Source organism: Heptranchias perlo, chromosome 35 (genome assembly GCF_035084215.1).
Source record: "Heptranchias perlo isolate sHepPer1 chromosome 35, sHepPer1.hap1, whole genome shotgun sequence".
Classification (NCBI taxonomy): Eukaryota; Metazoa; Chordata; class Chondrichthyes; order Hexanchiformes; family Hexanchidae; genus Heptranchias; species Heptranchias perlo.
In genome coordinates, this window is record NC_090359.1 from 25,289,576 (window position 1) to 25,305,759 (window position 16,184).

The window sequence follows — 16,184 nt, forward strand, 5'->3', positions numbered from 1 at the left end:
TCAGAACACCAACTAGGCGCCCTTTGTCAGAGCTGCTGGGATGTTGACCGAGTTGGGATTTATTGCTTCTATTATTGCTTGCTAGCAAAACTCTGAGGAGAAAGTTTATCCCAGCTTCCAACAAGCGAAATGTCCTATTAAAATAGAACAATTGGTCATAGTTCCCCTGGTTCTGACTAACGAGTCTACACCCAAAACATTAACTTTTTTTTTTCATTCTTCGGCTGCTGTCAGGCTTGCTGTGTAGTTCCAGATTTTTCTGATATAATGAACGATGGTTTGGTAAATTGATGTGGCACTTTGCTCCATTTAAAGTGCAGAGCGGATGCCCGAGACTGACGGTTAACGCTAGAGGTGTACGGGATTCAGACGTGCACAATCCTGCACCATCGGCAGTTGCTCTGAAGCCTCGGTCGGAGCCCTGGCCTTTCTCCTGATTTCTGGGGCAGGTGGGTACAGGTAAGCAAGCTGAGGCACGGGAGCCATCTCTGATCTTATAGAGCCGCCCTGTACTTTTAAATAAGGTAATAATTGCAAACAATGGAACAGTCGTGTTGACATGCCCTTTTCCAAATCTGCAGCCTTGTTAGACAAGGCCTTCGAAATATTTGGTCCCCCTTAACTAGATCATCGCAGATGGGAACAAGAGAAGACAATGGAAATCGCGTGTGTACAAGAGTTTTATTGTGAATCTACAGTTATCTCAGACAGTGCAAGTTACAGCAGAGAGGACCAAAAATAGGTCCTTCCCTGCAGCAGCACATTCTAAACCTGTACCAGTCTCTCTCCTCCCCTTCCATCCCATCAACATGCAAAGCATCAGGAGAGCGTCTGGCAACATTTAGACAAACGCATGTTGAAGCTATCTTGCTCCTGATAAATGCAATTCGAGGAGGGGGGTGGGGAGAAAATATCCAATTACTTCATAGTCCAAGCATTTTTTTTCCCCCTGTGTGGGTGGACGGGATGAAAGGTGACTGGTGAACAATGCTGAGGAGCTACAGCCATTGAGAAGTTGTGCTGGAAGAAGCCAGTAGTTGTGTTAATCACTCTATGCATAATTCCACTGAAAAAACAAGATATGGGGGGGGGAAAAAGAGAAGCAAAACCGAGCTGTTCATAAACAGGAGATTCGGAAGTTTACGGCTGGGAAGTGGTTGACATTCGAAGTCTCCGTGACAACGTGATCCAATGATCCGTGGGGATCAAGGCAACATCACCTCACTCTCTGATACTGGCTTACACTTCAATTGCTTCGTGAGGGTTATTGTGTCTTTTTACTACAAACACTTTCTGTCCGGAGATGGTTGCCATGTACGTGTGCTCTCCAAATACCACTGAAAGAGAAGACATCCAGTTAGTGTTCAGCCCCAACTACCGAGCCCGCTCACCCACCCTACTCGTCCACCCATCACTAAAACGGATTATTTGGTCATCATTGCTGCTTAGAAACTAGAAAGTAGGAGGAGTAGGCCATTCAATATGATCATGGCTGATCCTCTATCTCAATACCATATTCCTGCTCTCTCCCCATACCCCTTGATGCCTTTTGTGTCCAGAAATCTATCCAGCTCCTTCTTAAATATAATTCAGTGACTTGGCCTCCACAGCCTCCTGCAGTAGAGAATTCCACAGGTTCATCACCCTGAGTGAAGAAATTTCTCCTCATCTCAGTCCTAAACGTCCTACCCCGTACCCTGAGACTGTGAACCCCCTCGTTCTGGACCTCCCAGTCAGGGGAAACATCCTTCCTGCATCCAGTCTGTCTAGCCCTGTCAGAATTTTATACTGTGGGACCTGTTTCTGCATAAACACGTTTGCTTACATTACAGCAGTTACTGCACTTTCAAAAAGTACTTCTTTGGCAGTGAGACGCGCTATATAAACGCAAGCTTGTTCTTTCTATCCCTTAGCGTTGACTGAAAATTCTCTTTCTGATTTTCCCCAATTCCGCTCCGGAGGGAAGGCACGTCACCTCAGCTCAGCACCTCCCCCACCCGCAGAAGCGCAGAGATTGAGGGTTGGAATAAGAACAGAAAATGCTGGAAAAGCTCAGCAAGTGAGGCAGCGTCTGTGGAGGAAGAAACAGAGTTAACGTTTCAGGTCGAAGGCCCTTCGTCAGAACTGGGAGATGTTAAAGGGAGAGTTGGATCTGGATCCCTCTGCTCTGCGGCATGGGCCAATACACTGCAATACCTCCTAATCAGCTTCTGGCTGCAAAGCCTGCCCCATATTCAAGACGGTTATGGCGTTTAAGATGATTAAAGGATTTGATAGGATAGCTAGATAGAGGGAAACTATTTCCTCTGGTGGGGGGAGTCCAGAACAAGGGGGCAATAACCTTAAAATTAGAGCCAGGCCGTTCAGGGGCGATGTCAGGAAGCACTTCTTCACACAAAGGGGAGTGGGAATCTGGAACTCTCTTCCCCCAAAAAGCTGTGGGTCAATTGAAAATGTCAAAAAATGAGATGGATAGATTTTTGTTGGGTAAGGGGTATTAAGGGATATGGAACCAAGGCGGGTAAATGGAGTTAAGATACAGATCAATCATGATCTAACTGAACAGGTTCGAGGGGCTGAATGGCCTACTCCTGTTCCTATAATCACAAATTGGGAATGGAAGTTGCCGCCAAGTTATCACGTTGACTGACGACAGGTTTTTCTATTAACCTACTGCTCAAGTGCTGACTCTCTGTCCGTCCCCCCAGCCACAGACTGTAATAGAATATTACCGCACGGAAACAGGCCATTCGGCCCAATTGGTCTATGCCGGCATTTATGCTCCACTTGAGCCTCCTCCCACATTACTTCATCTAACTCGATCAGCATATCCTTCTATTCCTTTCTCCCTCGTGTACTTGTCCAGCTTCCCCCTTTAAACCGCATCCAACGCTATTCGCCTCGACTACTCCACCAGCGCGCACGCGAACAACTCCTGCAGGCGGTCAGACCCAACGGACGCCGCGGCACCGAGTCACGCGGAAGGGCGCGGCAGCGGGGAGAGGAAGCCCGTTAACGTACCGGACATTCTCCTGAAGAAGGGTTCCGTGCTGCCGTTCGTGCAGAGCTTGACGGCCGTCTGCATCATGCGCATGATCACTCCAGCGGTGTGCTCGTCGTTCTCCAGCTCACCTGCCGACTGCATCGTGAAGAGGACGAGTGTTACAGGGCTACACGGATAAGCAAGCGAGGAGCAGTTACCAGACCTGCCGCCCTGGCACTGAAGCCAGGATGGTAAGTCGGCGTTACCCTAGCTTTGGTGACATGCTGCTCTGGACTGTTAGCGGGGGAGGGTGGAAAGCATTGGGTTCGGAGGAAAAGACTGGTGGGAGGTGCCTTTGCATCCACTCAGTTCTCATACGAACTGCTACAGCCAGACTCAGCGTCCCCAGTCTAGGGATAGGAAGAAAGAGTTAACCAGACCTTCTGTTCCCAATAGTTATTCAGCGGCCTCCGCTAGGAGGACATTATCAGCCTCTGCGGTGATCCAAAAATCCCTGTCCAATCTAAGATGGGAACGGCCACTTACCGAGGTCTCGTCTGCCCCCTCAGGTGGAGGTAAAAGATCCCCACGGCCACTATTTCGAAGGAGGGGAGGGGAGTTCTCCCCGGTGTCCTGGCCAATATTTATCCCTCAACCAACATCACAAACAGATTATGTTTAAGTGCTGTGTACTTAATAAATCTGTGACACCTGACGTTCAATGTTTACGAACCCCATTGATTTGAGGAATAAATTATAAGTGAGAACACACCTATCCTCTCCAACACTAACCTCTGATGAGACAGGGAGATTTACACATCCCCTCTCCCCGTGAACCTTTAATCGAGGGGTTTAAAATGACAAAAAGGATTTGATAGGGTAGATAGGGAGAAACTGTTTCCCCCTGGTGAGGGCATCCATAACAAAAGGGGGCACAATCTTAATATCAGAGCTCGGCTGTTCGGGAAAGTGAAATTAAGAGGCATTTTTTCCACACAAAGGGTAGTGGAAAACTTTCTCCAGAATGGACGCTGGGGGGGGGGGGGACGACTGAAATTTTCAAGACCGAGGTCGATAGATTTTGGGTAAGGGTGTCAGGGGATATAGAGCGACGGCAGGTAAATGGAGTTGAGGTAATAATCAGCCATGATCCAACTGAATGGCGGAACAGGCTCGAGGGGCTGAATGGCCTCCTGTGTTCCTTTTCCATTGCAAGTCAAGAGGCACCATCTACTGGCTGGAAACTGTACTACACGAGAATACTTTTCCTCCTGAACACACAAACAAACACATCTTTGTGCCTCTTTTTTACGGGTCAGTTTTGGTATCGCAACCATCACCGGCTTGGCTTCTCAAGGCACTCCCGGCGTTGGAAGTGTAGCAATTTCACTGGCACCTCTGCCGTGATGGGCGGAATATTTTGAGGTGAACTTGGGTTTGTGTTTGCCACTGTAAATGCATTAAAAAAGCCCGAAAGAGGAAGTTTCACCATCGAGATGCGTTCCCTTCCCTTTCAACGATTCTCGGTTAATCGTTACGTTCCACCGATTCGACAGGATTCCATCGAGGAGAGGTCAGAGACGGACAGTGCGAGAGAGCAGAACCTCCCATCGAAATTCAGTGGTTAAGCCAGCGTCGGCTGTGAACACTAACACAGCTCCCTCACACGGTCAGGCTCAGTAACTCCGCCAGACCCAATACCAGTGACGTTACCAGAGCTAAGCGTTAAACAAAAATATTTATCAAAATAACAACGGATAAAGAAAGACTTGCATTTATATAGCACCTTTCACGACTTCAGGACGTCAAAAAAAGCACTTTACAGCCAACGAAGTACTTTTGAAGTGTAGTCACTGTTGTAACATAGGAAACGAGGCAGCCAATTTGCGCACAGCAAGATCCCACAAACAGCAATGTGATAATGACCCAGATCATTTGCTTTTTAGCGATGTTGGTTGTGGGATAAATATTGGCCCAGGACACAGGGGAAGAACTCTCCTGCTCCTCTTCGAAATAGTGGCCGTGGGATCTTATACGGCCACCTGACAGGGTAGACGGGGGCCTCGGTTTAACGTCTCATCCGAAAGACGGCACCTCAGACAGTGCAGCACTCCCTCAGTCAGCCTGGACCATGCGCTCCTGTCTCTGGATTGGGGCTTGGAATCCACACTGTCTGACTCAGAGGCGAGCGTGTTACCAACGGAGGCCACGGCCGACACCTAGAGAGAGAGGGCATTAGAATTTGCTTAAAAAAGGTCCTGAAGGCGAGCCTCGGGGCGCAATTATACTGGAGAACTACTAACGTCTGGCTCCCAAAAAAACAGCTGCAGCGAGTGACCACATTATCGGAGGGCTGCCACGACTTCCCTGATAACCAGAGGACACAGATTTAAGATCACTGGCAAAAGAACCAGGGGGAGATGGGGAGAATTTTTTTTTAATGCAACAAGTTATTAGAAGTAAAAGTATCAATGAAAGTAGCGACGCAGGTCAATAAGGCCACAAAAGAGGCAAACCAAGCACTTGGGTTCATTTCTAGAAGGACAGAATTGACAAAGCAGAGAAGTTAGGTTAAACTCGTATAGAACCTTGGTTAGACCACACTTGCAGTACTGTGCACAGTTCTGGTCTCCACATCATATAAAAGGATATAGAGGCATTGGAGAAGGTGCAAAAAAGATTCACAGATGATACCAGAATTGAGAGGATATACTTATCAGGAAAGGCTGGGGCTCTTTTCTCTAGAAAAGAGAAGGCTGAGGGGCAACTTGATAGAGGTCTTTAAGATGATGAAAGGGTTCGATAGGGTAGACGTAGAGAAGATGTTTCCACTTTTGGGGGAGTCCAAAACTAGGGGTCATAAATATAAAATAGTCACTAATAAATCCAATAGAGAATTCAGGAGAAACTTCTTTACCCAGAGAATGGTGAGAATGTGGATCTCGCTCCCACAAGGAGTAGTTGAGGTGAATAACAGAGGTGCATTTAAGGGGAAGCTGGATCAACACATGAGGGAGAAAGGAATAGAAGGATATGCTGATAGGGTGAGATGAAGAGGGAGGGAGGAGGCTCGTGTGGAGCATAAACCAGTCGGGCCGAATGGCCTATTTCTGTGCTGTAGACTCGATGATCTGGAATTCACTGCTTGAAAGGGCGGTGGAAGCAAATTCAATAGTAACTTTCAAAAGGGAATTGGATAAATGGTTAAAAGGAAACATTTGCAGGGCTATGGGGAAAGAGCAGGGGAATGGGATTAATTGGGTAGCTCTTTCAAAGAGCCAGCATGGGCACTATGGGCCGAATGGCCGTGCTGTAAGATTCTACGAGAACTGGGGAAGGTTTGAACAGCACAGAGACCGTACAGGGTGAGCTGAGCCGAGCTGCTCAATATCCGGGTAGCCAGCAATCACGGTCACCTCTGGGCAAGATGATCGTTTGCGTTCACGTCGTCTCTCAGACCACAGGCGGTGCCTGCGACCTCTGAACTGCGCTGCATTATTTACGTCACCCTCCTGGTCGACAGGGGGGACGTAGCAGCAGACCCCCTCAGCCTTTCTGGATATTCAGATTCTCCAAAACTTCTCCCCCCGAGCACCAGCATTTTAACGTCCCGGCAACAAAAAAAACCCTGCGGTCCTTTCCCTTTTGTCCTCTCTTTGAGAGCACTTGCGTCAGCCGTCATACTCACGGACAGTACTCCATCTTCACTAATAACCAGGTAGCCCAGTTGGTCTGGGATCCTCTCCAACCCTTGAGTCAAAGCAGAAGTCTAGTTTAAAAAAAAAACAAGACAAAAAAAGAGGTTGGGTTACAACCTTGCTGAGCACTGATCGGAACGGTGGACATTGAGAGAGCACCAGAGTCACCCCGGCCTTAGAGGCAGTGCAGGCGAAAACAACTAGGCTGATCCCCGGTGTTAGGGGGTTGAGAAATAAAGAAAAGACTCAGAGTCTACAGCACAGAAACAGGCCATTCGGCCCATCTGCTCTATGCTGGTGTTTATGCTCCACACGAGCCTCCTCCCACCCCTCTTCATCTCACCCTATCAGCATATCCTTCTATTCCTTTCTCCCTTATCCAGCTTCCCCTTAACTGCATCTATGCTACTCGCCTCAACTACTCCATGTGTTAGTAAGTTCCACATTCTAACCACTCTCTGGGCGTACAGGGCACAATTTCAAAATCTGCAGATCACACAAAACTTGCAAGTGTAGTAAACAGTGAGGAGGATAGAGATAGACTTCAAGAGGACACAGACAGGCTGGTGGAATGGGCGGACACGTGGCAGATTAAATTTAATGCAGAGAAGTGCAAAGTGATACATTCTGGTAGGAAGAACGAGGAGAGGCAATATAAACAAAAGGGCACAATTCTAAAGGGGGTGCAGGAACAGAGAGACCTGGGGGTATATGTGCACAAATCATTGAAGGTGGCAGGACAGGTTGAGAAAGCGGTTAAAAAAGCAAATGGAATCCTGGGCTTTATAAATAGAGGCATAGAGTACAATAGGAATATAGGAACAGGAGTAAGCCATTCAGCCCCTCGAGCCTGCTCCGCCATTTGATAAGATCATGGCTGATCTGTGATCTAACTCCATATACCTGCCTTTGGCCCATATCCCTTAATACCTTCGATTGCCAAAAAGCTATCCATCTCAGATTTAAATTTAGCAATTGAACTGGTATCAATTGCCGTTAGAAATGTCAGAAGTGGGATTCGAACCCACGCCTCCAGAAGAGACCGCGACCTGAACGCAGCGCCTTAGAGAAGCTGGGGTTGTTCTCCTTACAGCTGAGAAGGTTGAGAGGAGATTTTGATAGAAGTGTTCAAAATCACGAAAGGTTTAGATAAAGTAAATAAAGAAACTGTTCCCATTGGCGGAAGGGTCGAGAACCAGAGGGACACAGATTTAAGGTAATTAGCAAAAGAACCAAAGGCGATGTGAGGAAAAACTTTTTTACGCAGCGAGTAATTTTGATCTGGAACGCGCTGCCTGAAAGGGTTGTGGAAGCAGATTCAATCGTAGCTTTCAAAAAGGAATTGAATAAATATTTGAAGAGAAAAAATTTGCAGGGCTACGGGGAAAGAGAGGGAGAATGGGACTAACTGGATTGCTCTTACAAAGAGTCGGCACAGGCTCGATGGGCCGAATGGCCTCCTTCTGTGCAGTAACGATTCTATAAAAGAAGTTTCTCCTGAATTCCTTATTGGATTTATTAATGACTATCTGCTATTTATGGCCCCCTAGTTCTGGTCTCCCCCACAAGCGGAATCATCTCCTCTATGACTACCCTATCAAACCCCTTCATAATTTTAAAGACCTCTATTTGGTCACTTCTCAATGTTCTCTTTTCTAGACAAAAGAGCCCCAGCCTGTTAAGCCTTTCCTGATAAGTATATCCTCTCAGTTCTGGCATCATCCTTGTCAATCTGTTTTGAACTTGCATTGATATCGTACCTTTCATGAGCTCAGGATGTCCCAAAATGCTTTACAACCAATTAGGTACTTTTGAAGTGTAGTCACTGTTGTAATGTAGGAAACATGGCAGCCAATTTGCACACAGCAAGATCTCACAAACAGCAGTGAGATAAATGAACAGATAATCTGTTTTTTTTTAAGTGATATTGGTTGAGGGATAAATATTGGCCCACGACACGGGAGAACTCCCTCGTTCTTCTTTGAATGGTGGCCGTGGGATCTTTTACATCCACTCGAGGGGGCAGGAGGGGCCTCGGTTTAATCTCTCATCCCGAAAGACGGCACCCCCGACAGTGCAGCACTCCCTCAGCCTAGATTTTGTGCTCAAGTCTCTGGAATGGGGCTCGAACCCACGACCTTATGACTCTGAGGCGAGAATGCTACCCACTGAGCCGAGGCGGTCACCAAACCTTTATCTTCCCTCCACTTTTTAAGAACATAAGAAATAGGAGCAGGAGTAGGCCACACGGCCCCTCGAGCCTCCTCCGCTATTCAATAAGATCATGGCTGATCTTCGACCTCAACTCCACTTTCCCGCCCAATCCCCAAATCCCTTGATTCCCCTAGAGTCCAAAAATCTATCGATCTCAGCCATGAATATATTCAACGACTGAGCATCCACAGCCCTCTGGGGTGGAGAATTCCAAAGATTCACAACTCTCAGTGGAGAAATTCCTTCTCATCTCAGTCTTAAATGGCCGATCCCTTATCCTGAGACTGTGCCCCCGAGTTCTAGACTCTCCAGCCAGGGGAAACAGCCTCTCAGCATCTACCCTGTCAAGCCCCCTCAGAATCTTATATGTTTCAATGAGATCACCTCTCATTCTTCTAAACTCCAGAGAGTACAGGTCTATTCTACTCAACCTCTCCTCATAGGACAACCCTCTCATCCCAGGAATTAATCTAGTGAACCTTTGCTGCACCCCCTAAGGTAAGCATATCCTTCCTTAGATAAGGAGACCAAAACTGTACGCAGAACTGCAGGTGAGGTCTTACCAACACCCTGTACAATTGCAGCAAGACTTCCTTACTCTTGTACTCCAACCCCCTTACGCTACACGTAACCCCACCAGCAGGGGAAAAAAAAGTTATCTGTTTTTAATACAACTGGATATTCTCTCTCTCTGCCTTTTGGGTCTCTCTCTCTCTTTGTCTGTGTAATTTGACCCATTGTGTATTCAGTATACTGGGACGTACTGTTTTCCGTGGCTAAGCTGCCTGAACACCAACGACACCTTTGATTCCCAGCCTAATATAAGATGTGCGATTTGAGAACCTCTCATTCGCTCACTCACCTGACGAAGGAGATAATCTCCGAAAGCTTGTGATTTTCAAATAAAACTGTTGGGACTATAACCTGGTGTTGTAAGATTCCTTACACTTGCAAATAAAGGCCAACATGCAATTTGCCTTCCTAATTGCTTTTAATTGATCTCCCTCATCACACACACCCTTTAACACACATTATATACAACAAATCTCATTAAAAAAGTAAAACTAAATGCAGTTAGTCGCAGTCCTGGGAGGCCACAACACAGCAGGAGGGTCACCAGGTTTAACACTGTCACCTGGGGAGGGTGCAATGACTATTTTGCAATCCTCAAGCAGGCTGCACCTGCAATAAATCCATGCAAACCAAATTAGGAATTTTAAATTTGCAATTTGTAGCTTTTTAAAAAAAATTTTTGCCGTCAGTGTTATTTAAATGAGGAAAAAAAAACTGCAATCCAGTTGCCCCCTAAAAACCACCGGCCGCTTCTGCATTGGGTGTTCATGTCCACACCACCGGGCAGCGGCTCGGGTCCCAGGAAACGCCGGGGATCGCGGGCCTAGCGGCCAAAGGCTTAAAAATGCGGTGCTCCCGGACCCGGTACAAGGCTAAACGGTCCGTCGGTCCGTTCGTTCGTTCAGCCGGTTACCCATCCCCACACACACCCCGGGGGCTGAGACTCACCATGGTCGCGGGCCGCCGACAAACCCCGGTCTCCGCCGCCGTCAAACCCGCCTCACCCGCCACTCAAAGTCCCGCCCACTGAGGCGTCTGATTTGCTTAAACCTTCAACCCCCTCGATACTCTCATTGGTTTATTCTGACGTCAATCATCCCTCAACCGGCCCCACCCCCCCCCCCCCGCCCCGGGCAATCAGTCAGATGATTGACAGCTTGATGTGCACCAGATTGCAAGGGTTGCATTCAGTTTCAGCAAACGGCAATTGATACTAGCTCAATTGCTAAATTTAAATCTGAGATAGATAGCTTTTTGGCAACCAAAGGTATTAAGGGATACGGGCCAAAGGCGGGTATATGGAGTTAGATCACAGATCAGCCATGATCTTATCAAATGGCGGAGCAGGCTCGAGGGGCTGAATGGCCTACTCCTGTTCCTATGTTCCTATAGCATGTGCAGCACAGAAACAGGCCATTCGGCCCAACTGGTCCATGCCGGTCTTTATGTTCCACAAGAGCCCCCTCCCTACTTTGAAGATGATGCGGAGATGCCGGTGATGGACTGGGGTTGACAATTGTAAACAATTTTACACCACCAAGTTATAGTCCAACGATTTTATTTGAAAGATGTTTTGCCACAGTTGCGCAGGGCATTGGTAAGACCACATCATCATAAACTGTGTGCAGCTTTGGTCTCCTTATTGAAGAAAGGACAAAACTGCTTTAGAGGCGGTTCAGAGAAGGTTCACTCGACTGATCCCTGGGATGAGGGGGTTATCTTATGAGGAAAGGTTGGACAAGTTGGGCCTGTGTACACTGGAGTTTAGAAGAATGAGAAGTGATCTTATTGAAACACGTAAGATCCTGAGGGGACTTGAAGGGGTAGATGCTGAGAGGACGTTTCCCCTTGTCGGAGAGACTAGAACTAGGGGCCACAGTTTAAAAATAGGGGGTCTCCCATTTAAGATGGAGGTGAGGAGAAATTTTTTCTCTCAGAGGGTCGTGAGTCTGTGGAACTCCCTTCCCCAGAGAGCGGTGGAGGCAGGGTCATTGAATATTTTTAAGGCTGAGTTAGATAGATTCCTGATTAACAAGGGAGTCAAAGGTTATGGTAGGTCGACGGGAAAATGGCAGAGCAGGCTCAAGGGGCCGAATAGCCTACTCCTGCTCTTAAATCATAAGACCATAAGAGATAGGAGCAGGAGTAGGCCATTCGGCCCCTCAAACCTGCTCCGCCATTCAATGAGATCATGGCTGATCTGATTTTTACCTCAACTCCACTTTCCCGCCCTTTCCCCATATCCTTTGACTCCCTTGCTGATCAAAAATTTGTCTAACTCAGCCTTGAATGTATTCAATGACTCAACCTCCACAGCTTTTTGGGGTAAAGAATTCCAAAGATTCACGACCCTCTGGGAGAAGAAATTCCTCCTCATTTCCATCTTAAACCTACTCCTGCTCCTATCTCTTATGGTCTTATGATTTAAGAGCAGGAGTAGGCTATTCGGCCCCTTGAACCTGCTCTGCCATTTTCCCGTCGACCTACCATAACCTTTGACTCCCTTGTTAATCAGGAATCTATCTAACTCAGCCTTAAAAATATTCAATGACCCTGCCTCCACCGCTCTCTGAGACTATGCCCCCTAGTTTTAGATTCCCCCATGAGGGGTAACATCCTCTCAGCATCTACCCTATCGAGTCCACTCAGAATCTTGTATGTTTCAATAAGATCTCCTCTCATTCTTCTAAACTCCAATGAGTATAGACCCAACCTGTTCAATCTTTCCTCATAAGACAAACCTTCCATACCCGGAATCAACCGAGTGAACCTTCTCTGAACTGCCTCCAATGCAAGTATGTCCTTCCTTAAATAAGGGCACCAGAACTGTACGCAGTACTCCAGGTGTGGTCTCACCAGCACCCTGTGCAGTTGTAGCATGACTTCCCTGCTTTTATACTCCATCCCCCTAGAAATAAAGGCTGATATTCCGTTTGCCTTCTGGATTACCTGCTGCACCTGTATGTTGACTTTTTGTGTTTCATGTACGAGGACACCCAGATCCCTCTGTACCGCAGCATTTTGTAGTATTTCTCCATTCAAATAATATTTTGCTTTTTTATTTTTCCTCCCAAAGTGGATGACTTCACATTTTCCCACCTGCCAAATTTTTGCCCATTCGCTCAACCTGTCAATATCCCTTTGCAGACACTTTGTGCCCTCATCGCAACTTGCTTTTCCACCTATCTTTGTATCAGCAGCAAATTTGGCCACAAGACACTCTGTTCCTTCGTCCAAGTCATTGATATATATTGTAAATAGCTGAGGCCCCAGCACTGATCCCTGCGGCACCCCATTAGTTACAGATTGCCATTTTATCCCGACTCTTTGTTTTCTGTTTGTTTGCCAATTCTCTATCCATACTAGTATATTACCCCCAACACCATGAGTTCTTATCTTGTGCAGTAATCTTTTATGTGGCACCTTATCGAATGCCCTTTGGAAATCCAAATATACTACATCCATTGGTTCCCCTTTATCCACCCTGCCCGTTACTTCCTTAAAGAACTCTAATAAATTTGTCAGACACGATTTCCCCTTCATAAAACCATGTTGACTCTCCTTGATTGTATTATGAGTCTCCAAATGTCCTGCTACTACTTCCTTAATAATGGATTCTAGCATTTTCCCAATGACAGATGTTAGGCTAACTGGTCTATAGTTACCTGCTTTCTGTCTCACTCCCTTCTTGAATGGGGGTGTTACATTTGCGGTTTTCCAATCCGCTGGGACCTTTCTAGAATCTAGTGAATTCTGGAAGATTGCAACCAATGCATCCACTATCTCTGTAGCCACTTCCTTTAAGACCCTCGGATAAAACCCTCGAACATAAAAGATCGTGAGGGGACTTGAAAGGGTAGATGCAGAGAGGATGTTTCCCCTTGTCGGAGAGTCTAGAACAAGGGGACAGTTTAAAAATAGGGGGTCTCCCATTTAAGACGGAGATGAGGAGAAATTTTTTCTCTCAGAGGATTGAGAATCTGTGGAACTCTCTTCCCCAGAGAGCGGTGGAGGCAGGGTCATTGAATATTTTTAAGGCTGAGTTGGATAGATTCCTGATTAACAAGGGAGTCAAAGGTTATCGTAGGTAGACGGGAAAGTAGGGTTGAGGTCACAATCAGATCAGCCATGATTTCATCAAATGGCAGAGCAGGCTCGAGGGGCCGAATAGCCTACTCCTGCTCTTAATTCGTATGTTATCTCACCCTATCACCATATCCCTCTATTCCTTTCTCCCTTGTGTACATATCTAACTTCCCCTTAAATGCTGTACTATTTCTTACTCTAGTGCTATCTGTCTCTCCCAATGCTTTGTGCACCTACTTTCTCCTTTCTAATGCTATATCCAGGTGCGCATCGTTGTTCTGCCATTGGCACCAATTTCAGCTGCCTCGGCCCTAAGCTCTGGCATTCCCTCCCTTAACCTCTCTCTCCTTTGAGACACTCCTTAAAACCTACCTCTTTGACCAAGCTTTTGGTCACCTGTCCTAATATGTCCTTACGTGGCTCGGTGTCAAATTTTGTTTTGATAATTGCTCCTGTGAAGCGCCTTTGGACGTTTTACTACGTTAGAAGGAGCTATATAAATGCAAGGTGTTGTCGTCGATGTCGTCCTCTGGACGTTCGAAACCTCTTCACAGCCGATGAATTACTTTTGAATTGAAGTCACTGTTTTTCAGAAGTCAGGAAGTGGTTAGGTTTTGCAGGCAGTGGCTGGGTGCGTGTGACCATTCTTGCAAGAAAGTCCCCCGTACAAAGAGAAAAGTTCGAAAATAACCGCCTGTGAACGTTTTTGGAGTAGTTGTGGAGGTATTGTGCAGGAGGCAGATCTTGCACATGCTCGCCCAGAGTAAGATCAAAAGAAATACGCAGTACCTCCTTGCAAAAACAGCTTTAACAGGACGTGTTGGGAAATGTGTAATAAATAGACTGTGAAACCACTTTGTGATGAATGGGCATTTATTTACAACAGCACTATGTACCACAACCATAATGTACAAGTAACCCGGACAGTCTCAAGGCTGCTACCGGCCTCTTAAACCAACCCATTAATACACAGCAGAAAAGATTTCGCAGTAGTGACATGATTGTTACAGCACCCTGGCTTCACTCTGATGCTGTCCTGCAAGAAGAAACATGCAGGTTCCAAGAACACCAGACACAAAAACACAAGAATTCCAGTTTTCTGATTGTTAAAACAATATCACAAAGTAAATAAGTTACATTTAAATAAAGTGCATTCTCTGTTAGCTGTCGTTAAAACAGATTTTAAAAAAAGAAACTTTATAAGGAAAGGCTGTTCTCATGTTTTTTGCTTCGTGATTTCAGGCCCTTTCCAGTGTAGTGTTTCTGCATCAGTAGTCTTGCACATAACATAGTGCAATCTTTCCCCTAAAAACACTTAAATAGCAATTTAAAAAATAAACTTTTGAGAATCTCAGTAATGGAGAGACTCTGGATTCTTGCATTCCCAGAATTGTTTAACTCGATAACTCATTGTGGATTAGATTGTACCCTTCGAATGCAGCAACCTAATCATGGTAACCCAGCGCTCTTTACAGCCAGCGACAGCTGACTGGAATAGACTTGATCACGTTTAACCTTAGACTAGGGTTTATACAGGAAAGACCCCTCCATTCATCCGGCTTCTGTAGACTTGACACCCGTTTGCCATCTCTCTAATGATGGGGGTAACCGTGGCATTCAAAGTAAAGGAACATAGGAACAGGAGTAGGCCATTCAGCCCCTCGAGCCTGCTCCGCCATTTGATAAGATCATGTCTGATCTGTGATCTAACTCCATTTACCTGCCTTTGGCCCATATCCCTTAATACCTTTGATTGCGCCCGTGTTCTGGGATGGTGCAGCCATTACCACAATGGCATGTTCCATCCCCAATATCCCCCCTCCTGAAGGTGCCGACTCATGGCAGGATATGCTTTCACAGACACCAGTATTCCTCCTGTACATAACCAACCTCGGCAGTTCTTCACGGTTCTATGCGGAGTGATCCCGCCTCAGACCGGGTGACGGCGGGCGTCCCCCACAACCATTTCTCAACACCACTAGATTAGGGAGGGGAAAAAAAAAAAAAGAGCCAGCCAGGCTTCCACCCGAGCTCCCGACCGCTGCTCGGAGCCCGCCGGCCAAGTTGTCCCCCGACAGTCGAACTGCCCGCCCGCACCCACGTCACCTTTGGCCACTCGGCCGAGGTACTGCAGGGGAAACCAGCCCCGTGGGATCTTATCCACGTCAAGGGAAAGACTTTGGGAGAGGAGCGGAGAAGAGAGGAGAAAATTGGCAAAAGAACGTTTTCTGAATAACTTGGAACTCAATGCGCAAAAAAAAGTGCGGCTGCGATCGTTCAATTTGTTACTGTTTGGTACCATTTGTACAGACTTGGAAAGGAATGGACATTGAAGGGGAATATTGACCACGGAGGCTGTGGTGAGAGGGGTTGATTTTAATTCTACAGCGAAGAAGAAACAATCAGATGCTCCTGTTGGTTCGGCTGCTTAATGTACTGCCCAGTGGGTGACCAAGCCCTATGGACCAGGACGTCTGTGCTAAGTTTTGCTGATCTGTTGGGATGGCAGTAGGGGCACGAGTGGTCTTGGTGCCCCGTGCGGAGTTTTTGGTGGGGGGGGGGGGGGTGGGAGGGGTTAAGCCAGGGCTCCGGGTCCTGGCTTATTCCCCCATGCTGGAAAGTGCAAGTCC

General features: G+C 46.9%; 1 protein-coding gene across 1 annotated transcript; it reads right to left on the reverse strand.

Annotated features, from left to right (window-relative positions):
• Positions 1 to 662: 662 nt before the first annotated feature.
• Positions 663 to 10,507, reverse strand: lamtor4 (late endosomal/lysosomal adaptor, MAPK and MTOR activator 4). The gene is made up of 4 exons (XM_067972182.1): positions 10,417 to 10,507; positions 6,672 to 6,752; positions 3,022 to 3,139; positions 663 to 1,337 (listed from the first exon to the last, which is right to left on the reverse strand). Exons 1-4 carry the CDS (start codon positions 10,417 to 10,419, stop codon positions 1,240 to 1,242), a joined length of 300 nt encoding a protein of 99 aa, XP_067828283.1. The 5' UTR covers positions 10,420 to 10,507; the 3' UTR covers positions 663 to 1,239.
• Between the last annotated feature and the right edge of the window lie 5,677 nt (positions 10,508 to 16,184).

What these genes read in the sequence shown, in the direction of transcription:
- lamtor4 (XM_067972182.1), bottom strand. An exon ending in GTGAAGATGGAGTACTGTCC is followed by an intron (nt 3,140 to 6,671) that starts GTGAGTATGACG and finishes TTCACGATGCAG; the next exon opens with TCGGCAGGTGAGCTGGAGAA. An exon ending in CTTCTTCAGGAGAATGTCCG is followed by an intron (nt 1,338 to 3,021) that starts GTACGTTAACGG and finishes CTTCTCTTTCAG; the next exon opens with TGGTATTTGGAGAGCACACG.